The sequence below is a fragment of the Sus scrofa genome, chromosome 15, assembly GCF_054392235.1.
Source record: "Sus scrofa isolate SSC_HxYL_T2T_F1_AM1 chromosome 15, Sscrofa_HxYL_maternal_Yorkshire_Landrace_v2.0, whole genome shotgun sequence".
In the NCBI taxonomy this organism is placed as follows: Eukaryota; Metazoa; Chordata; class Mammalia; order Artiodactyla; family Suidae; genus Sus; species Sus scrofa.
In genome coordinates this window covers 50,380,870-50,405,660 of record NC_139397.1, presented here as the reverse complement: position 1 = coordinate 50,405,660, position 24,791 = coordinate 50,380,870, and the positions used below count along the sequence as shown (strand labels likewise).

General features: G+C 37.9%; 1 protein-coding gene across 3 annotated transcripts in view; it reads left to right on the top strand.

The window, feature by feature from the left end:
* LOC146395835 (uncharacterized) overlaps positions 1-24,791 on the top strand; it is an 811,516-nt gene that overhangs the window by 715,807 nt on the left and 70,918 nt on the right. The window contains exon 6 of one of the 3 annotated variants that reach the window (XM_084999814.1): positions 24,252-24,391. The exons of the other annotated variants lie outside the window; for them this stretch is intronic. Within the exon in view, the coding sequence (XP_084855940.1) occupies positions 24,252-24,365 (114 nt within the window). The 3' untranslated portion in view covers positions 24,366-24,391. The remainder of the gene's footprint in view (positions 1-24,251; positions 24,392-24,791) is intronic. 3 annotated transcript variants of the gene reach the window in all.

Below are 24,791 nucleotides of genomic sequence, written 5' to 3'. Positions count from 1 at the left end.
TCTAAAAATGCCCCCTTTTGACTTTAGTTTTGAAATGTATTTTCACTAGATATAGACTTTTGTCTTCTATTTTTATTTTTTCCATTATTGTTGGTTTACAGTGTTCTGTTTATTTTCTACTGTACAGCAAAGTGGCCTAGTCACACATACATACATACATACATTCTTTTTCTCACATTATCCTCCATCATGCTCCATCACAAGTGACTAGATATAGTTCCCAGTGCTATATAGCAGGAGACTTTTGTCTTTTAATACTCTAAAAAATATCACTCCATTGTTTTATTGCCTGTATAGATTCTCATGGGAGGTCTGTGATAATTCCTATTTTTTATATAAAAGTAAGTTATCCTCCCACTTTATACCATTTACTTACTTGGTCTTCATTTTTATTACTTTTCCTCAGCAATTTTATTATTATACATCTTTGTAGAATTTTCTTATGTTTTTATGGTTGGCAGTTGTTGAATAGGATTATACTATTCATCAAATAAGTTTCTATCCACTATTTCTCTAAATACTATTTTTTGGATTTTTTGTTTTTAGTTCCTTCTCTTCTCCTGGGTCTCAAATTGGAGGCATTTTTGACTACTTTATATTTTCCCATGGGTTAATGATACTCTTTTTCATTTTCATTCTGTATGTTTTATTTTCAAGCATTTTTATTACTATTTCTGCAACCTCACTGATGTTTTATTCTGGGTTTCTTATTCTCTGTTCATCATACACATTATAGTTTTAATTTTAGATGTTAAATTGTCATCTCCATAAATTCTAATTAGATTTTTAAAATATACTTTCCAGTGTTTTTTCTCAACATGCTCATGTTTTCTCCTACGTTCTCGAGCATATAGGTCATATTTATAGTAGCTGTACTAACAATCATTATTAATTTATCATCTGCCATTTCTGTGTCTATTTTATTACTGATTCATCTCCTGGTTATTGGTCGTATATTTCTGTTTCTTCTCATGCCTGATAATATTTTAACGGATGACATACATTGTAATTTTATGTTGCTGGGTGTGAGTTTTGTTCTGTTCCTTTAATTGTGTTGATCTTTATTCAGGAATTCCAACGACTTATTTAGAATCAGCTTTACCTGTACAATGCTTGATTGTAAAGTTCATCAGGGCCAAGCTGGAGAACTCTTCAGCCTGGAGCTCTGTTGCCCACTGCTGTCTTTGGGAGGACTCTACCAGGTGCTTTGTGCATTTCAGGGTCTCTGCATTCTGCGTGGTTGAATACAGACGTTTTCCAGCTCTTTGTGGGCTCTAGGAATTTTTCAGCCTACTTCTTTCTGTGTATTTTTCCCTAGCATCGAGTTTCATCTCATACGTGCTGAATTAAGTAGTCAGAAAAAAATTCAGAGATTTACAGATGTCTGTATCATCTTTCCTTTTCACCACCTGTTTCCCCTCTGGTGTTCTAACCCCCACAAATCTAACAGTCTCAGCCTCTGTGAATTCTGACTTCTGTCTCCTAAACTTAGAGAATTTGGGAATCTATTAATTTAGTTTTTCCTTTTATTTTTCCCACATGCTCTGGCTCTGTCCTAGCCTTAGGGACTGTTTTAGGACTTACCACACTGGTTTCCATTCTCTCAGGAACCACCACCCCATATTGGCTTTTGCCCAAGTTTTGAAAAAAATCAATTCATATATCCTGTGTAGCCTACTAGTTGTTAACTTTAAGAGAACCATTTCCATCACAGATGATTGTTCATGAAAGCAGAAATCCAAGATTATGTATTTTGATTGGACATATATTGTAAACTCCAATTAGATATTATGGTTTTATAATTAAATATGCAGTTAGCGTTTAGAGGGGATTTTTATAGACTTTTTAAAAGTAATTGACAAAATTGGGAAACTTATTCATTTTAATAGACTTTATTCTTTAGTTTTAGGTTCACAGCAAAATTGAATAGAAGATGAAGGTTTCCCATATATCCTCAGTCCCAACTCATGCATAGCCTCCATCATTATTGACACCCCCCCACCAGACAATACTTTTTTTTTTTTTTACAATTGATGTACCTATTTTGACACATCGTTATCACCCAAAGCCCATAATTTACATTAGTTTACAGCATATTGGTATTGTGCATTTGGAAAAATGTATAGTGACATGTATTGGCATTACAGTATCTTATGTAATAGTTTCATTTCCCTGAAAATCCTCTGTACTCAGTCTGTTCCTCCTTTCCTCTATGCAAAATCCTCATAACCACTGTTCTTTTTCTGTTGTGTCCATACTTTTGCTTTTTATGAAGTGTTGCAATCCTACAGTATATAACCTTTCAGATAAGTTTACTTCACTTAGTAACATGCACTTAGTCTTTCTCCATATTTCTCCTTTTTTTTAATGTTTTGATAGCTTATTTCTCTTTGCTGCTGAATCATATTCCATTGACTGGATGTATCATCATTTATTTTCCCATTCACCTACAGGACATCTCAGTTGCCTTCAGGTTTTGGCAATTATGAACAAAGCTGCTATATACATTTTTGTATGGGGTATTATTTGGGTATAAGTTTTCAACATTTTTGAGTAACTATCACAGAACACACCTGATATAAGATAAGGGTGTGTTTGGTTTGCTGAAAAACTGCCAAACTGCCATTAGAAGTGGCTGCAGCCTTTTGCATCCCCACCGGCAATGGTGAGAATTCCTGTTACTCCACATCCTCACCAACACTTTGTGTTGTCAGTGCTCTGGATTTTGACCTTTCTAATAGATGTGTAGGGGTATCTAATTGTTTAAATTCACATTTCCCTGATGACATATGGTGTGGAGCACCTTTTCTTGTGCTTATTTGCCATCCATATATTGTTTTTGGTGAGGTGTCTGTTGAGGTTGTTGGCCCATTTTTTAATCAGTTTGTTTTCTTATTGCTGAGCTTTGAGAGATCTTTGTATATTTTGGATAACAATGCTTTAATCATCTGATCAAGGATTTGCAAATATTTTCTCCCGATCTGGCGATCTGGCTTGACTTCTCAAGGGAAAGTTATTTTTTATGGAAATAAAGATAAGATTAGATAGTTCATGTGCCCTGTATGAAGAATAAATATTCTAAAATTTCACCGGTGGGCAACAGCTTATCCGCATTTATATATATATAAATGTCACATCTTTATTGTTTCTTAGTTTTTCTTGATTCATGATTCTTAAATCTTTCTGCTTAAGATTATTTAGATGTGTGCATCCTATGACAAATAGCATTTTTACACAGAGAACATAATTAAACTCAGAGGAGATGATTCTACAAAGGTTTTCTCAGAAAACAGTGGCATAATTGTGACTTGTGAGGCCAAGAAGATAAGAATATAGCAGAGAGGGCAACATGTATGTAGCTAATTCCTTTCTTGCCACAGACTCCTTTGAAAAGAAAATGCACTTATACGTGAAGCTGAGGTAACTTTCCTGTATCTGCTTCCCACCCTCTCCACCATGAACCCCTCACCATAGAAAAATATTCTCATAAATTCTATATTTACCTTTCCCAGGAGCAAAATGCTTTAGTACAAACCTGGACACATAGTGCTGAGAAAATATTTGGGATATTTTACTACATATGTATTAAAAATATTACTTGATATTAAAGTATTGAAGTTTTATTTTTTCTCTGCAACTTTTTTCTTTTTGAATGAACTATAGTTGATTTACAATGTCATATTAATTTCAGGTGTACAGCAAAGTGATTCAGTTGTATATAGATATAGATATAAATTTTCAGATTCTAAATGAATCTTTAAAAAGAAACAGGGGAATTTATTTACAATAAGAAATATACCCACAGACATAGAAAACAAATTTATGGTTACCAAAGGGAAAGTTCGGGAGGGAAATATTAGGAGTTTGGTATTAACATATATACAATACTATATATAATATAGATAACCAACAATGACTTACTGTTTAAAACTGTACTGTACTCTACTTGATATTTTGAAATATCCTATAAAGGAAAAGAATCTGTACTTTTTCTTAATCCATATTTTGAGGTTGAATTACCAAAGCTGACAAAGAAATGAATAGTTTCCAACTTGCTCATTTTTACTTTGTATGAAATACTGACTGACTTGTGCATTTCCCCCTTGAAGTATCTTGGGTTGTCTCATTCTTGCTATTTAGAAATGGTTTTGCCTGAACTTCCCTATACATGTCTCCCTGGGCAGGCTCCTGTGAGTTACTCTCAAGATACAAATAATCAGTGGAATTACCTGACTCTGGAATAAAATTATGTTCAGTTTTTCGGTATCACTAGTCACTCTCTAAAATGTCAGTCATGATTCAAGCTCCCACCAGCAGAGTGTGAAAGTTCCTGTGGCTCTCTACCCTTGCCAACACATTTTCGGGTTTTGTTATTCTGAAGGTATGTGGGTGGCTCCCTGGGGCACGGGGCTGAAGTGATTATCTCTACAGGTGTGTGTGTTTCCAAGGAGACTTTGAATATAGCCAGGAGGAAGGAGGGTCTCAATCAAGGCAGAAACACTGGGTCTAGAGAGGAGGACTTCAGACTTCAGTAAGGTTTTCCTAAATCGCTAGTTGCTACTAAAAGCTGAAAGAAGAAGGCAGTCACTTCAAAAGGATTAAAACATGATGGGAGGGGAGGTGGTCCTCAAGTCGTGTGATAAGATGTGTGTATGTGTGTGTGGTGTCACCAGTCCACAGAGGGGAGAGAGGATTAGGGACAGACATGTCCTGTGCTCAGAGTGCAGTTCTTTTGTAAATTAAATACATATTATGTATAAAAAATTTGAGACCAAACACATGCAAGTATTTTATGTGCCATGAGTTCCCCTTCGTCCATAACAAGATAGCATGAGTGTTCTAGGATATCCACATTTCTAGAACTAGTCCCTAAACTTGGATCTTTCCTCAGTTTAGCCAGGGAGAATATTCCTGAATATCCTCTGGAAACAGAAAGAGGATCAAGCTATGATTATTGGGGTGCCATCCCATCTATAGGAAACTTTATATCTACCCTTGAAGAGTCTCCCCTATGACGGACGTGATTCATTTGGGAAATAAATAGAACAGTGATCTTGCTACACTAATTATGTGAGTTCTCACTATAATTACCATAAAATTATAACTTACAGTAATTTTCAGTACTCCACCAGGGAAAATGAAGTTACTGTGAATTATAATGGCAAATTAGATGGTCTCTTATAAAAACATGAGACAGCATAAGTAATTTGGGTCACTGTAATGTGTGTTATGTCCCCAAATGCATCCTTTTCAATTTCTGATTCAATAAATACCATATATTTATACTTGTGTTTAGCCTTACTCCCACCCAAAGCAGAGTGGATGATAAGACTTGAGGAGTCACCAAAGTAATGGTAATGGAAGTGTTCTACTCCTTGGAAAAGAACAAACACCATGCAAGGGCAAGAGTGAACAAGGGAGTTGAGTTTGCTCATATTGCTATGTACATGAAACTCTCATCTGAAACACAGGCTTCAAGATGCAGGTGGGGTGACTGACAAATAGCCCAGTTTCCATCCATGGCAGCTTAGAGTCTGATCAACCAAACTGTACCATCAGCATATACCCAATGAAGCCTATTTGAAGGAGAGATCTGTGGTCTAATATAAAGACAATAGAGCTTTTATTTGGAGAAGCCTAAACTTGAATCCTGGGTATACCGGCTTCTCATGAGTATTAAGTTCTCTATTGATAACATGGGGATAATATCCCCATTGCACAGAGCTACTGGGGAAATTAAGTTAACAATGCATCAAGTACCAAGATGCAAGCCTTTTACTGAACAGTGTTTTGTTTTGTTTTTTCTTTCTTTTCTTTTTTTTTTTTGTTTTTTTTTTGTTTGTTTGTTTTTGTCTGCTGCACCCACAACACATGGAAGTTCCCCCAGCCAGGGATCAAATCTGAGCTGCAGAAAAGACCTACGCCACAGCTCAGGCAATGCTTGATCCTTTAAATCACTGTGCCACGTGGGGGATCGAACCCATGCAGCTGCAGAGACAATTCAGGATCCTTAGCCTGTTGAACTACAGTGGGAACTCCTGCACATTGTTTTTAAAAAGAATTTTCATCTCTCATTTTCCCCAAAAATCTCCACCCAAAAAGGATTGGATGACAGAATATTTTTCTCTTTAACAAAATCCCGACAAGATTGGGCTGATCACCACACAGTTGTTTTGTTTTGTTTTTTAATAAAACACTTTCTCATTAACCATTCCCACTAATGTGGTGAAGAGCATATAAGATAGTGATGGAAAACTGTCTTGTGCTTTAACACTGTGAGTTATTATCAGACATTATGTCCCATTCCCCACCCCCGCACCAACCTCCATATTAAATAATTCTTTACCAGAGCAGAAATGGAGGTTTAAATTTTAATAATATATCCTTGGTGATACAGCTCTTAAGACAAGATTTTGAACCCTGATCCTCTATAACTTTTGTTGTAAACAACCCTTCTCATCCAGGGTTCAGTAGAGCACAGAATAGTTTCATGTGTGGACAGAGGGACACAGTTCTTATTTGTCTCCATGTAATGTGGATTTGGAAGCTTGAAGATAATTATTAGTTTATACGATCAAATGTAGTGGAACATTAAAACAGCAGATAAGAGTAGATGTCCAGAAAAAATAGATGCCTCCTCCCCTTTCAGAGAATATCTTCATTGCCAGAATATATTTGGAACTCTATTTCCCAAAGCCCTTGTATCTGGTTGTAATTGTGTGACTAATTCTCACCAAACAAAAGTGAGAATGACAATGATTTGTTTCTCTCTGGGCCAAGGCTTCTAAGAAAGCCTTTCTCTTCTCTTCTGATCTTTTTCCAGAGTTAGCAGGCAGATGACAGTGTGACCTTGGAAGTAGGAGTCGGGTGGGAGCATCAAAATAGATCCAAACTCTAGAATGAAAGCCATCTCTAACAGATCTTTAGGACACCTGTGTTGCACTATTGCTTGAGTAAGAAATAAGTTTCAAACCTATTTCCAAGTTATAAAAAAATTCCATTGACAAGACAAATAAACATTTGGGATATAATATATAACATGATGACTGTAGTTAACACTGCTGTATGGTGCATTTGGCTAAGAGGCTAGACCGGTAAGGGTTTTCATCCCTGGGGGTGGGGAGAGCATAATTTTCTTTCTTTTTTTTTTAAAATCTATATGAAATGATAAGTGTTAACTAATCTTATTGTGGTCATTATTTCACAATGAAAGTCAATTCATATGCTGTATACCTTAAACATAGAGTACTTTATGTCAATTATATCTCAAAAAACCTGGAAACAATAATGGCAAAAAGTTTCAATTATTTTATAAGCCTAATTTGAGGTGTTTTGTTTTTATTTTTGCTTTTAAATTAGCCTAGTGTTTCCCTTAAATAGCTGAGTTCCATTTGGACAAAGAATCCTAAGTTGACCAATATACATGATATGGGACAATGCCTTGTTATTTATAAATTACTCATGCTTGGTGATTTATAATCTTGGAAACATTATCTATTGCATAGAATTATTTTAGTCTAGTAAAAAGGCATCAGAAGCTCAGTAACATTATTTTAGTGTACTTTATTTTATTACTCAGTGGTTTATTACAGACCTCTAGTTGTGCTACATTTTAGGGGGAGGAAGAAAATCTATAATATAAAGAGCCCTGTAAAAGAAGCAAAAAGACCAGAGTTAATCTCTGGCTTTGAGACTTTCCCGCCAGAGTCATTAACTGTTATTCAATTTCAACCTCATTTTCATTAGTGAGAAACTGTGTATAGCATCTATAAGTAGTGAGGTATGTAGAAATTAGTGCCTATGCTCCAATTCACATAGTTTTAAAGTATTTATATAGTTGTAAAATATTGTTACTAGTAGAACATTCTGATTTATAGTCATGTGACCACTATGTAACTAGACAGAAAATATGCACACACTTGAGATGTTATATAAACAGAACCTCCAAACTCAGATTCTAACAAATTTGTGGAATGTGTCACATCATTATATTGTGCTAATATTTTAATTCCACATTAGTTGCTTGGTATTATTAAGGCTTGTAAAGAATCTTTTATTTTGTCTTCTTCTGCTTCATAATTCTTCCTCAATTTGTTTATAAACAAGGGGACTTTTTCATTTATTTATCTTTTTATTTCTTTGAAGTCATCATGAAGTTATCCTTATGCAAATGATTCTAAAATAATTGTGGGTGGGAACTACACTCAATATTTTGTAATAATCTGTAAGGGAAGAGAATCTGAAAAGAAATAGATTTATATATCTGAATAACTGAATCACTTTGCTGTACACCTGAAATTAACACAATGTTGTAAATCAATACTTCAAGAAATTGTGTAGAGTTTAAATAAAAAGAACCAGTTTGTTTGTCAATCAGATTAAGATCCACTCTTACCTGTTAAAGTGCCTGGTCAGGAACACAAGATTACTATTCACACTGAGCAGCTAATCTTTGGATCCTGTAATCATGGGTCAGTTATTGATAACACTAATACCCCCTCCCTGATGGCCTCTGAATGGCTTTGCAAGGTGTTCAGTCAGTGGCGTGACCATGGGCAATGAGTTAGAATTAGGCAAAGATAACTAACAGGGACATGGTCTTTGCTGTGGGCTAACACGCAAAAGATCTGGAGATCAAAATCATGCCGGAAGAAGGTGTACCTTTAAAAGCTCTGAATCCATTGTCAAGAAAGGCCTCAAGAACTTCACCACACCCGCAGAGGTAGTGAATTAGTGATATATATTCCAAATTATAAATAAATCTAAATTTACAGGTGATGTTTATATGTACATGTCATGTACATGACAATAGGGCCTTAAATTGCCCACCACCCTTTTGTACTATGCATTTTCTTTCACCCATAATGTAAAATCTAGTGAGCGTGAAACCTGGTGATCTACAGGATCTGGTTCTTTGCAAACCTGCCATCCTAAAGATGATGAAGAATAAATCCTGGATTATTCTAGAATGTCTTAGGGGGAGGGAAAATCTGTGTTGAGAAGGTTAAGGCAATCCTGGATTATAAACTCAGTTTCTGTTCTGCTCAGTTTTGTGTTGTTGTTTCGTTTTGTTTTGTTATTTAGAATCAGCCTGAAGTCAAAAGTGTAAAGTGGAACATAGGATTAGGAGTCATGTCTGCCATAAAATTTCTCCCAGCTCTAATATTCTACGTTATTAATAGCACTCATTAAATTTATTTAGGTATATAATTACTTAAAATTATGTGGATATATCTGTATATTTATTCCTGTAGCACTGAAGATTTTGACTTTAAAAAAAAAAACTCAAATTTTCTCTTGCATGTTGAGCAGAACAAAGATATACCATGGGATGAGTTTTCTAGGACAAACAGGACCTGATTGGCTTCAGTTTTCTCATCTGTAACATTAAGACCACAACAGTTTCTCTAGAGAGTATAGATTCAGTTAGATTGCAAAAGTGAAAACATTTTTTAAGAAAAAATGTGTGCAAGTATAATTGTAAATAATACAATATGTAATAAAATGACATGCAGATTTATTTGAAAATGTCTGTGATTTTGGTAGCTAAACCAGATATTTTCATTTACAATAACAGGAAGGAAAAATATTCATCCCCAAAAGTAACAGGGATTCCACAGGAGCATTGCGAACTTCCAGTACACATTCAAAAGTTTTTAAACTGCAGGTTCTATCTTGCATTTTGAAATGACAGATCTTTCCGTGTGGCAAAGCCCTCTCGGTGGAAATGACTTTCTTGAAGACTCATCTGAGCAAATGCTATAATTTTCTCCCAGTGTGCCATTTCCCATCCCCTTCGTGTGCACTTTTCTTTGATGGAAAAGTTCCCCTCTGTGGCACAGCCTTAGAGATTTAGCAGTTCAGCTTCTGAACAATTGTTTCTCCAAAAATATTCAAAGTGCATTTTAAGATGATGGAACGTCTATCTCTTTCTTCCGTCTCCAGATACTAGACAGTGAGACAGCCGAGGGCTTACCAAGGGCTCAGCTGCTTTCATCATCAGAGTGGCTGCTGCTGGCAGTGAACTTGGGGTTGGTCAAGTGCAGAACTGCGGCTCTGTCGGCGTGGTTACCAGATGATGTGGTTAATGAGCACAGGCCTTCTTTAAAGTGCCTGCCTTTGGACAGATCAAACCTGTTTGCATTTTAATTGCTCTCCATGGTGGCTGAGACATGCCTCTCTTGCCTTTCTTCTCACAAGATTTCAGGCTTGGCCAGCCCGGTACATAAGATCCCTGTACAAAACCATATTGAGATATAGTTATTTCTCTGAGGTAGCCTGATGAATAGAAAAAACAAAACAAAACTGTAAAGGAATAGGAAGATCTGTGCTGTCTTTATGATTCAGCCACATGGAAGAGGCTTATCATCTGTACAGATCATTTGGTATCTTTACCTCTGTGTCCCATCAGTAAAATTAAGATTTTGAATTAGGTAGGTCAAAGAGCCTTTTTAGCTCCAAAACCAAACTAAGTTTTTTGTAAGGCAAAGCCATTAGAAAATAAGAATCCGTGCATTCTCAACCCCAACTATAAAATTTCCCCCTGCTATGTAAAATTTTTAATTTTATTCTATGAACCTTCTGCATAATTAGTTAGCTCTAAGACCAAATCTGTAACATACTAAATTTCAGTGAGTTAAAAATCTCCCTAGGAGTTCCTGTGGCTCAGTGGGTTAAGGGCCCAATGTTGTCTCTGTGAGTCTGTCAGTTCAATCCCTGGCCTTGCACAGTGGTTTAAGGATCCGGCATTGCTGAAAGCTGCAGCATAGGTCACAGATGCAACTTGGATCTGCTCTTGCTGTGGCTGTGCCATAGGCTGGCAGCTGCAGCTCTGATCGGATCCATATGTCACAAGTGCAGCCATAAAAAGGAAAAAAAAAAACTTCCTAGAAACAAACTACTGTATTTTAACCTTCTTTTCTCTGTCAGAAGTTTGAACGAGACAAGCATCTTATAAATGGTTGTGATAAGAAAATACGGACATTTAAAAAATGTATGAAAAGAAAGACTGGCTGATTGATTCATATAAAAGTATAAGAAGTTTGGTGTTGAATTTGAGGAAGTGCAAAGACTGTCTTGTCTGAAGCCAAGTGAACTATAAAGTCATCATGGCTAAAACCTGTTATTGTCACACAGAAATGATGATGACTAGGACAGAAAAGGCAAGTATAGGTACACTCAGTATAGGTGAGAATTTTGTAAATGATAAAAGCATTATGACAAATAAGTGGGGAAAGAGTTGCTCTATAATGACTCTAAGAACACTAATTATTTAGAAAAGGTGAAATTGGAACTTTCCTCCGATTCTTGGTACTGTGGGCAAATGAAGGTGTTACCATTTACCTTCACTGATCTTATGTCATGTGTGCTTTCTCTAGCTTAGTATTCTTTTTAAATGTTACAAGCATACTTATTTTTTTTTTTACTTAAGTCTTTCCCAAGACTTTAAATAAGAAGTCAAAGGTCTTGGTGGAAGTAAAGCATTGCTAACTGCTCTCTGTATTTCCATGAAAAACTTACTTAATTATGATATCTTTCTATGTTTTTAAATGAACATAATTGCATAAATTCTGCCCAGTAAAGTATGTTTTATACAAACTGTGTTTTGAAATACGATCATCTATAAGATGACTTAAGAATTGTGTCTTACAATACAGATTTAGAGGAAGATTGACTTAATTAGCCTTTGATAATAATTCATTGTCTACCTTGTACCTACAAATAACAAGTTAATTTTAGTGTGCATTAGATTTATTGACATATACTTGTTTTTTACGTGAAAAATGAGTACCCAGGAATATTGACAAGGTCTCTTTCCATTACAGAACTATTTCTCCTCTCCCATCAAATATCTTCCTGTGATCTGAGGCTACTATTTTCTGTAGATTGTTGTAAGACATGCCCATGAAAGCAGGAAACATATGTACTTTTTCTTAATTGAAACTTAAAACACTTTGTGAAGATTCTACCCAAGCGTAAAGTGTTGAGTGATTTGCAATAACTCATTCGGAGTCTGAGGTCTGAGATTTCCCTTTCTATACAGAAGCTATATTGCTGACTGTCATGTATAGATGTAAAGAGCTATGGGACATCAGGCTGGTGAGTTTTCTTATACTCTAGCTTAAATTTCTGCCTCAAATCCCTTCCCTTGGCCCTGCCTTTTTTCTTACCTGACAGTAGTCATCTCTGCCTTAGCCTTCTCCTTCAAAGCCTACAAACTTTTTCCTTTTGCCCACAAACCCTACTGTCTTGTTGTTTGGTTTCCTAAACAGTGGCCTCCCCAAGCTAATGGGATGCTGAGAGAAGTCTCTCTATCCTGGTCTAAGAGGACATGTCACAGTAACATCTCAACACTAGCTTTATTCTTTAACTCATTCTTCTTAATTTGGAGTTCCACAAAGTGGTGGATTGATACTGTTCTCTAGGGCTGCTAGCAGACCTGTTATGATCCTTGTTGTCTGTGCAAGCCATTGTCTGAAGAGGTCAAACATACTGCAGTTAATTGACTATGGTATTTTTTAATAGATGTTATTTGGAATTTGGTCAAACCAGGCGAACAGGGTAATCTCTTATTAAGTAAATCAAGATTTGTATGCCAGGGAGCATTTACATAAAAGGTGAGGTTAATAATTACTCATATGGGGTGGGGAGAAGATCTTTGTACATAACATTCATTATCCTTTGCTGCTAAAAGAACAGCCACCTGGTTATCCAGAGGAATTAATCTCCTAGCGTCTGCTCCCTGCTCCGCCATAATCAGGCAGGGCAGGGATGCAAATGGCACTTAGATTTGAGAGATGATGAAGGCAGCGATCATGCAGAGTGTGAGATGAAAGAAGTGGCTTGACTGGAGGACGACTGCAACGCAGCTGTTCTAATGACATTCTGCTATTCCTGATGAGACCAGGAGCTTATATTTAACTTATTTTTGACATGACAAAGTGGTAAGGATATTTTATTGTTAATCTAGCAATTAAAACAAATGGAGGAAAGAAGTAGCTTTTTATTATTAATGCTATGTTCCTATAAATACCGGAGATAAAGTCATAAACATCCTCCATTTCCTCATATTCCTTTAGTGTTACAAACATTTCAGGACCAAGAGCAAAAGATAAGCAAGAACTTATTTTTTTATTGAATTTTTATTTTATATTAAAGGGTACTTGATTTACAGTGTTGCTAGTTTCAGGTATGCAGCAAAGTGATTCAATTATACCTATACATTTATCTGTTCTTTTTTAGATTATTTTCCTATAGGTTATTACAGAATATTGAGTAGAGTTCCTTATGCTACACAGTGGGCCCTTGTTAGTTATCTATTTTATATACGGTAGTGTGTCTGTGTTGATCGCACCTTCCTCATTTATCCTTCCCCTCTATAGTTTCCCCTTCAGTGACCATAAGTTTGGTTTAGAAATCTATGAGTTTGTTTCTGTTTTGTAAGTAAGTTCTTTTGCATAGAGGTGGTCCTTTGGCTTGATAATGTTTGAAGGAAATAAAAATATATTCTGAAGACTAAAAACAAAAAATAAATTTCAGGATGCAATAGACAGAGGCTGATGTTCAAGCTCCTTCTACATTCCAGGCCTGAAGAAAACCTTCTATTTAAATCATTCTGTTTAATCTCATCATCATTTTCAAGTGTTCATGGCCAAGTTTCAAAAGAAATGAGCTCCAAATCTTAGGATTTGACCAATTCATCTCCTCCAGAGATTGCATTCACTTCTTTTGGGGGAGGGTTAAAATTTTAAAAATTCAATAATCTATAAAATTAAAAAGAACATATTTTAAAATTAACCAAGATGGCGTGAATGTTAGTCACATCTGTGGCAAGAAGGACCATCTTAAGTTGGTGTCATTTCCCCACCTTTTTCTTGCTTTTTTTCCTATACCATCGTTGATGGTTGTAGTCAACACTCTTCAGAATGTGGCCACAGAAAAGCAAAAATTCAGAGGCTGCTGCCCTCCCTGAGTTGGTGAAGTGAGGGAAGATGGATTCTTCTATCAACTCACCAAAGAATTTCTTATTTTATTCAGATTTATAGCATCTGCAGAGCAAGAATGCTGTCACTCACAATGGCTCAGGCCATTATTTATTTATCAGTTCCTGAGAAGCTGTAATTCACAACACACTGGGCAGCGGCTGTTTTTCCCTCCCATCAGTCATTCCCTCCTTTTCTGTTAACAAGTCAGCTTTCTTCTGAAACCCACCTTCTCGCACTCTCAGTCTATGTAGTTGGCTTGTTTTTGACCCTTTCCCTTCAGTTCTAGAAGGGAACATCTGATCCAGACATTGGTTGCAAAGACTGACCATACCAAGTTTATGAGGTTGAAACGGTAAGAGAGAATTGTACTTGTACTTGATCTAAGAAAGAAGATTTTCCTTTCCATTCGAGTTTCTGGCTGTGGGAGATAGGCATGAGGCAGGCATGGTGAGAGCCTGGCAGGAGTAAATCCTCACCAAGGAAAGGACAGAGGAGTAATACATGCTCTATCAGAATGACCTCACCCACCAACCAGCCAGTGTGTAAAACCTTCATTATCTAGAGAGTCCTCTGAGTTCAGATTGGCTTAATTGCTATGTTCCCAGGCAGAGTACTTAACATATATCTAAATATATTATACTGAATACATTTACAAGATAAAAGACATCTATGCCAGTATTGAATTCTTTAATCGTTTTGTTAAAGAATTTATGTTTTAGATTCTTATTGACTAAATCTATGTATTAGAGTTTTATTGACTAAATTTCCTGTTTGGTGTAGAACTCTTTATTTTACAGATGTTTTTTCTTACAGTATTTAATGTGAACTTGACAAGGTCCTTGTCCTATGATTACAAAGACCTCATTTGTAATCCAGACTCAAAAATCAAGGAAGCTTAAGCATGCAAACCTGAGCCTATGAAATGTTAAACTGACAAGGGCAGGAAACATTTAAAGAAAAACACAACTCTGTGAAGAAAGAGCCTCCACATGTGTCATTTGCAGCCCATGAGGAAAAAGAAGTAAACCATACAAAAAAAAAGTGGCTAGTTGTGACATGGCTAAGTAAGCTCTGTTATTGTTATTGTTGTTGTTGTTATTTGTTTTTTTAGGGCTGCACCAGTGGCATATGGAAGTTCTCAGGCTACTAGGGGTCGAATCAGAGCTACAGTTGAGCACCTACACCACAGCCACAGCAACTTTGGATCTGAGCCATATCTGCAACCTATACCACAGCTCACGGCAACACTGGAACCCTGACCCACTGAGAAAGGCCAGGGATTGAACACGCATCTTCATACATACTAGTCAGATTCATTTCCACTGTGCCACAGCGGGAACTCCCTAGGCTCGGTTATTAAACAGAACTATTATGAACTATTGCAAAAGAAGAGCTATGAGTTCACAAAAATTATAAAAGCCAGTTCCAAGATACACTCTGGAATTGAATGTTATGAACTAAAGGCAGGAAGTTAACTCTTATAAAAGGAAAAAAACCCATGATGGTTGAAGAATCCCTCAGAGTACATTTATCCCAACTACTATACATGATAGGAATTTAGAAATTGTGAATTGGATTGCTGAAATACTGCTAGTGACCTCCAAGGAAAGGGGATTACTTAGCTTGTGAAAACCCACAAATAACACCACTATGCTTCATTCAGTATGGATTCTCTTAGAATAAACTGTATCACACTCATTGATAGTGGGTTTTCTTTAGAGGGCCTGAGAAAGGTATCCATAAAATGAAGTTGTTAAAATTAAGCATGCATCAGAATCACCTGGTGGGTGTGATAAATAGATTGCTGGGCTCCAGTTCAAGAGCATCAGGAAGTCTGGATTGAGACTTGAGAATCTGTATGTTTCACAAGTTTCCAGCTGATGCTGAAGCTGCTGTTCTAGGAACCACAGGTTGAGAACCACAGGGTGTCCTGGGATGAGGCGCTCAGCTCACCATTTGACGTGGTGGCACACTTTGAAGCCCTCTGCGGGGAGAAGACTAGATGTGATGTAGTGCCATAACAAGCTGCACTTTCCTTTTCTTTTCCTTTCTCTTCTTTTCTTTTCCCTCCCTCCCTCCCTAAATCCCTTCCTCCCTTCCTTCCTCCTTCTTTCCCTCCTTCCTCCCTCCCTCCCTTCCTTCCTTCTCTTCTTTCTTCCTTTCTTGTTTTCTGTCTTCCTTTCCACTTCCAAGGCATGCAGAAGTTCCCAAGCCAGGGTTTGAACCTGCACCACAGCAGTGACACAAACCACTGCAGTGACAACACTGGATTTTTAACCCACTGAGCCGCAAGGGAACTCCCAGCTACATTTTTCTTAATCTGCAGACCAGACTGATGTAACACCCTCATCTTTCATTAGGATTTCTGTTTCCTGTGCTCTTGGTGACCTTTAGAAGTCTTGACACACACTAGCACTTTTCAAGTTGCCAACTTGGGTCATGAATACCACTTTTTTTCTTTATTTTTTTATTCTTTTTTTTTTACCATGTTTTCTAACTTCTGAAAAAGTAGAATGCATTCAAAATTGTTCAAGTAGAAAATACATTTTTTAAAAGATTCTTCCATAAATCATAGAATTGTTACGATGGCCAGAGAAATATACTTAAGGATAAAATTGCAGGGGGTCATGCCCAACACCATACCTCTAAATTGGCCTCCTGCTTTGTCCTAACATGCAAACTCTTCAGCACATCCCTGTTTCTACCAGCTGCAAGTACTCCTCCCCCTCAGGGGGATGTTTCTTTCCTCAAGTTGCCCACCTGCACGTGGAGGCCTGTAGGCATGCATGAGTCTATATCAGAAGCCTGCATCCTGATCACAAGTGAGCTGAAGAGCATGTGTTTTGGGACTCTACCTTGGAAATGCACTGCCTCTAATACTGGGGTCAATTCAGATCTAGGGAGATGTTCCAAAAAATGTGAGATGGCCTCTCAATGGTTGTTCTGGTTTATTGTTGTATAGAAAAGGATGCCAGATGTAGATAGTAAGGCAGTTAATCATCTCTTGTGTTGCTGTGGGTTCACTGTAAAGAGCTGGATGTTCTCTGCAGTTGAAGGTAGTTAGGCTACAGAACCTGAAGGCTGGACAAGACTGGGTGTCCATGGCTCACTCATGTGGATATCAATCAGCTGAGAATTCATCTGTTATCTGGAACTTCTGACCCAGGTGTCTACACTGGCTTCTTTCTGAGGCATGAACTTCTTATAGCATGATGGCTGAGTTCCTGAAGAAAAAGCAAAAGGTCAGTGAGTCAAGAATAGAAAGAAACCCCAAGTTCTGGAGAGTAATTCCCCGCACTGGGCACAGGACTACTTTCATCATATTGTGTGGATCATAGGACTCCATTGGGTTCAAAGGGCAGAGGAGTGGCAATAAGACACTGCAGAAGAGCATGTAGGTCAAGAGTTGTGATGATGGCTAACTATAGAATAGACAGTCTACCAGAGTGTGGCTTGCAAATGGACAGATAGAACATTGTTGCAACTAACTCAGAAAATAAACACCCATATCACACACACACACATACACACACCCACACCCCTTGGCATTCAATCAAATGTGTCCCAGTGTTGGCTTCAGACGCTAAGCTCATAATCTTTCCTGCCTGCTCATCTACACGTGCCCAGCCAAATTTGAGACCTCTCACTGTGATGGAACTAGGAAGGAAACAGAGGTGGAGCTGTAGCTCTAATTACAGGTAAAGTATAAAGTTCATCAGTACAGGTTTCTGTGGTGATGCTGTACAGTGATGTACAGCGCTTTTTTCTTCCTCTTCTGTCTTAAGATAATTTTCTGGGGGAAAATGGTTATATTACAAACATGGAGTTAGCTTTGACCATCTGGTTACCACCCTGTTGTTTTGAACTCAAATCCTCCAGATTGGATATCCTCATGAATTAGTAGGTTCCCGTCATTCATAGGTTGTAGATTAGAATTGATAATTAAAAACTAAAGGAGCCATTCATTCTGTGTCTTTGTTTCTCATATGTAAGGCTCTTTTCCCAGAAAGACAACCATGTGCAAGGTCATCACCACATTTTCCTTCTTGACTGTGATTCGATAAGAATAATGACCCCCATTACTCCACCTGCATCTGCAAACCTGGGGGAAAGGGGTCCTGTCACTGGCTGTCCCTGTGGAGAACTTTATAAGCACAGCTTTGTTGTGGAACTGCTGTTGGTGATAAAAGAATTCTAGGCAGCACCCAAGACTTCTTCATGCTTGATTACATGAGGCATCCATGGACACCCACTAATGTTATTTACAGGTACTCTCTGAGATCACTTAGAACTCATCCAAAACCCAAGAGCTTCTTTGCGTCCTTGGAAACTGCTTCCAAATTCCAACAGTTGCAAGGAAGTTACTTGATTTGATTACTTGTAAAATCATTTAGTGCCATGATGAATCCAAACACAGTTGGGTATATCAAGTTGTACCAAAGGAAACTGTCTTATATCTTGAATTAAAGAATATAAAGACTTAAACTTTGCTTTCTGCCCTTCACAATTTATCATCACTTTGTGTAAGTAAAAGGCTCCCCTGGGAGTTCCTGTTGTGGCGCAGTGGAAATGAATCCAACTAGGAACCAGGAGGTTGTGGGTTCAATCCCTGGCCTTGCTCAGTGGGTTAAGGATCCAGCGTTGCCATGAGCCATGGTGTAGGTCACAGACATGGCTTGGATCTTGCATTGCTGTGGCTCTGGCGTAGGCCGGCAGCTGTAGCTCCGATTAGACCCCTAGCCTGGGAACCTCCATATGCCACAAGTGCGGCCCTAAAAGGACAAAGACAAAAAAATAAAAAATAAAAAAGTAAAAAAGCTCCCCTAATCTTAAACTAAATTTGAAAAGCTGTGGATTACATTTTAGAATTCAATTAGAGGAAGAAATTTGGGAGTCTCAACATTTCATGTACTTAATTTCATTTACTTAATTTCTCTACTTTCAAAATGAATGCACTGCCCTCAGTTAGACCTGAAATATTAAAGTCCAGGGATCCTCAGATCTGCCTTGTCTAGAAAATACTTTCCTGGCTTTCTGCTGAGGTGGCGGACAGAAACTTCCCAGCCTTTTGGCCGAGATCAAATGTAGCATCTGTTCTTAATCATTTTAATGACAAGATTCTGCAGGACCTCATTCTAAATATAGTTCAACTTTGCCTTTTGTTCTTTATCTCTTCTCTCAGTGTCCATGGTCAGCTTCTCATCTTTGTGTTTGTTCTCCCGGGATGTACTTACAGTGACGGCTGAACTCCAGATTCCCAGTCTTGTTCTCTACAGAACCATTCCAACATCTCCCTCCTGCACATGTCTGACCATGTCACTGTCAAAGTTAAGTAAGGATAGAGCAAAATGATTTTAAAAATATGTCAAAGCCATGTAACTTAGCATGCTAGAGCCAGGGCAGAGTGGTCCGGCTCCTGTGCCCCTCCCTCTCCATTCACCAGTGTTTTATAATCTTCCACCCACATTGAGAAGGACCCTGCCACAGGGACCTCTCTTACTGGAATGCTGACCCAACTATATGTGGTCTACCCATCACCTACTTATTCTCTGTTTAAGTGTGGAGTCTTTGGATGGGAAATTGCTAAGAGGACATATGGGGGATAGAGCATATCCTGAATAAACTGACCGAGCAGGAATCTTGTTAAACATTTCTCTTGGGGATGTTCCCAGGATGGCACCTTGTCTGAAAGGGCTCAGAGGAGGCCAGGTATTGATTGGTTAAGGGGAGGACCCGCAGTGGTCAGTGCCAGCATGCTGTTCACTCATCTTCATGTATTGCATCAGTGCCCCCAAAAGTCTTTGTGGAAAGAATAGTGTATTTCCCACAAAGAAGTTATGGTTCAGAATATGTATAAACTTTGAATAGGCTAATCTTTCTTCAACACCGTAAAGATGATTTCTACCAATAACCATATAATACAGACACACTATCCCAGAAGGAGATTTAAAACAATATCATTTGGCAAAGTCTGTGACTTCCAGTAACCTACATTCTCTGAGGTCCTTGTACCCAACTTCGAGATGAATGGAATGGATTCAGGAAGAGACCTTTATTTGATAAAGACTTAGCAAAGCTAATTGCACAAACATCAAACCTTAATTCATAAATGGAACTAGCATGATTTGAGTCTACATACCATCGTCCTTGTCCTTTGTAGACTGGAATAACTGCCCAATTTGTGAATAAGCCTTAAACAAACAGCCATTGGCCAGTCTATAAATGTAACAGCCAAATCATAATCAATTATTAAAACAAAATGTCCCTGTAAATTATTGGTTAAAAATGTATTGTGAGTTTAACAGAGAACTATCTGTCCAAACTCTTGTTAAATATACTCATTGATTTGTTTTGTGTTTTTCCTTTTCACAATTTGCTTAAAGGTCATGTGAACAGAGAAGGGTTGAGGGAAGGAGTCTGCTCTTTCTGGCAACAAGTGATGTGTCTTCTGTCCATCACAGAATCTCAATAGAAAACAAACAATGAAAGAAAGAAAGTTTGGCAAGAGCTGAGCCATAATCCAACTTTATTCTATACCCCTGCTTGTAAGTGCTCAGCTGGAACACTTGGCATGTTATGCATTCATGGCAACATCTCACACTGTGTGAGTACACACATACACGATTGATTGAGACAACACAATAGCTTTAGAATGGTTGAGAGGCCCTCCAAATTCAGAAAGTGAAGGACACACAAAATTGAAACTAACAGACTGTTTTTGTGATATTTGAATTTCATTCAGTTTTAGCCATCAAAAATGAGCCACAAAAGAATATTTTCCAATTGCAATTTCAGGAAATGACTGAGATAGCATGACTCAGAAATAAACATTCAGCATGTCTCTTTCATGTACATTCACAGTCTCTGTGTCACCCATTTTGTACATGTGACTTGAAAACAAATATTCCCTTATTTTAAGAAAAAGAAATCTGGAGTTTCCTTGGTGGCTCAACAGGTTCATCTCTGGCCTTACTTGTGGGTTAAGGATACGGCATTGCTGCAGGCTGCTGCATAGGTCCCAGATGCAGCTCAGATCCAGTATTGCTATGGCTGTGGTATAGGCCAGCAGCTGCAGCTCTGTTTCGACCCTTGGCCCAGAACTTCCATATGTTGCAGGTATGGCCCTAAAAACAAAAAAAGGAAGGAAGGAAGGAAAGGAGGGATGGAGGGAAGAAGAAAGAAGGTAAGAAAGAAAGAAGGAAAGAAAGAAAAAGAAAAGAAATCCCTTTATGTCTAAAGAATTAAAGATATCAAATCACATGATTGTAGTGGAAAAACAACAGCGTTTCAAAGTTTTATATCTCCAGGGCAGCAAACTGTCTTTAGGAACCATTTTAATAGATGTCATGCCAAACATCAGTGCAAATGGGCAAATTTTATAGAGACAATGTGGGGAAAAGTGATGCAATAGTGATGTATTGATTCAAAAAATTGAATGATCCAACAGGAAGGCCGCCTGGCATTTTGGAACGTTCAAACTGGTGGTGTCTGGTGATTTTATTTCCAAAGATGAGCACTGAGGTCTTGCCTTCTGTGGACAGTGTTGAGCTTTCTCTTTAACATAGCTCAAATTCCCTCTGCCATATGCAGCAGTCGATTCCGGAGAATCTGCCCTTAGAGGTTAAGCAACTACCAAGAGGCTACTATTTATGGTTCTCTACTACAATTATTAGGGGAGTTCCTGTTATGGCACAGTGGGTTAAGAATCCAAATGCAGCAGCTCAGGTAGCTATACAGGTAGGTAGACAGGACCCTGACTGAATCTGGGGAGAACAGAGAATTTTGTTTAGATAGCTAAGATAGTCCATTAAAGTGAATTAAAAGATATAATATAGAATTTCTATAAGGAAAACCTGAGAATAACTGCATAGGAATTTCTTTCTTTTGTTAAGTCTTCCCATTCTCACCCCTCATTGTCACCCTGTACTCTCCCCTTCAATGGTTAATGGTTAATGAAATACATTAAATGGTTGTGGGAATCATACTGTACAAGCCACACTAACTACTAAATGAGCAGTTGAGACAGATGCCAGATTTTAAGAAGAGTGTTATTTGGACATGAAGTTTATACTTTACATAAAATCTGCAGAACCTATAGAGGAGTGTTATACAGGACCCTGACTGAATCTGGGGGTCAGGGTCCTGTCTACCTCCATGGAGAACAGAGAATTTTGTTTAGATAGCTAAGATAGTCCATTAAAGTGAATTAAAAGATCATTTTAGCTCTTGTCTCTTCTTTCTTAAAAGCTTTTTAATAGAAAAAGAAATTCCAGTTTTGAAATGAAACTACATTTTCCCAAAGTCTCCATTACTTGTATTCAGCCAGAGTCATCCAGAAATATTAGAAAGAGTAATGCTAACAGAGCTTACTGATTTTACTTTTGTTTTATATTATCTTTTCTGTATTTTATGAGTACGCTGTTAATGTTAAAATATGGGAGTCCTGTGATAAATTAAGAAATGATTCATGATAGTTTTGGAGAAACAGTGATCAAATATCAATATTCGTCTTCAACAAGTAATTGTCCTTTTTCATGGTTGGTAAAGAGAGTACACATAGGAGTTCCTGCTATGGTACAATGGGATTGGTGGTATCTTGGGAGCACTGGGACACAGGTTCAATCCCTGGCCCCATAGAGTGGGTTAAGGATTTGGTGTTACCACAGTTGGATCCTTAAGCCACTGAGTGAGGCCAGGTATTGAACCTGAATCCTCATGGATTGCTTGCTTAATTGTTTTAATGTTTTATATTTTGTGTATTTTATTCTTTGTCATAGGCCAGGATCTAGAAATGCCTAACACATAATAGTCACTCAGTAATTATTTGCTGATTAATGAATAGATGCTCTTATTGAAAGAAGTAGATCAGAGTTTTGAAACAAAGACTTTCTGAAAAATTTAAGATATATGGGTAAAATTCATGTACTAATACAGCTCTTCACTGGTTCTTGGGAAAGACAGAATCCTTTGACAAGAACAAAGAAGTCTCTTTTCATTTTTAACTTTTAAAAGCTCATAAGCTAGACCATCACCAAATAAAATTTCAGAGAAATGAACTCTCAAGTCTGGAATTTAAATAACAAGAGAGAAATTTGGTGAACCAATCATAGAAGGTTTTATTACAATCCAGAACATTAGTGAGATGGAAAATATAGAAAGAGGCCAGTTTAATCATACTCTCAGTTAGTTCATATAAAATCCTTCCTTGATCTTGGGCAGGACAAGGAGAGGGGAGAGGTCTGAGAGAAGAGGGAAATTGATGCAATAGTTTGTAATCACGTAGACGGGAAAAAAGAATGAATATATGTATATATGACTGATTCTCTTTGCTGTATGCCTGAAAATAATACAACATCGTTGTCAACTCTACTCCAGTAAAATTCAATTAAAAAATAAAAATAAATAAAGCTTGGAGTGGGGAGGGTGGTGTGAGATCTGGGCTGGTGCAATCACTCTTGATTTAAAGGCCCCAGTGGGTTTCAGGAGGATCATGAATCCCAAGCAGTTTTAGGGGGTTCAAAGTCAGAAGACTCTTGACCTCTACTTTCTTCTTGGAATTTGGGAGAAACTATCACACAGTAGAATGGAAACCACACCATAAACTGCTTCATGACCAAGGACCTGAAAAAGCCAGTGCACACTGAGACCCAATATTCATTCTCTGTCTCTCTAGTATGTATGACACACATCCTGTGAAGTTCCCAGGGTCTGTGCAGGAGACATAGAAGGGGACTAAGATGGAGAATTAGTGCTGCTGCCAGGAAGTTGCTGTAATTCAGAGCTTGGAGACCCTATGGCTAAGAGTATACCATGGACAAACCAATGAGGGGGACAGGAGCTGCCCTGAGTCCGTGAGGCCTGGCCCTGACACAGAGAGCCAAGGAAGGATGCAGTGGAGGTGGTCACGGCTCTGTGCATTGACCCTGCAGAGAGAACAGACCCCAAGTTACAGGGGCCGTGGACCCAGAGCCTGCAGGAAGATGCACCTCGATGGGTTTTAGGAAGGACCAGAAGACAGAACAAGGTCCAGGTGCCAAGGACCATACCAAGGTGATATGGAACTGAACTCCCAATGCCACCTCATCAAAGCTGGGTCACATTTGAAAAGAGGACAAGGAGGAGGATAGAGTGAATCAGTTCCCTAAACGTGCATCTTGAATTTGACTAAATATTTTTCCTTAAATAATTATTGAGAATCATAAGTGGCTGAATAACCTTAAAGGACAAAATTCAGTTTTCAATTTTTGGTGGAATTTGTATTTCCAGGGATCCACTGAGTTCAGTTATCAAGTGATCCACATGGTTAAACTGCTGCTCAGCTGTGGGGTGACAGACCTTAATCCCGCACATGGGAGTTCCTCTGTGGTTCAGAGGGTTTAAGAAGCTGACCTAGCGTCCATGAGGAGGTAGGTTTGATCCCTGGCTTCCATCAGTGTGTTAAGGATCCAGTATTGCCACAATCTACAATGTAGGTCGCAGATGTGTCTCTGATCCCAAGTTGCCATCGCTGTGGCAGCTCCGATTCGACCCATAGACAGAATGTCCATATGCTGCAGGTGTGGCCCTAAAAAGCAAAAAAAACAAAACAAAAACAAAAACAAAAAAAAAACAAAAAAAACCTGCGCACGAGGAGAAGAGGACACTTACCCTGTGGAGCAGTAATTGAGCAACTCTGTGTTCTACCTTAGAAATAATGGATGATAAAATGTTGGATTAGGATCAGCCATTTTCTACTCTTAAGAAGATTGCAATCTAGTGGGGGGGAAAACAAATATATAAATATATAAAAGAAAAAATGCAAGGAAA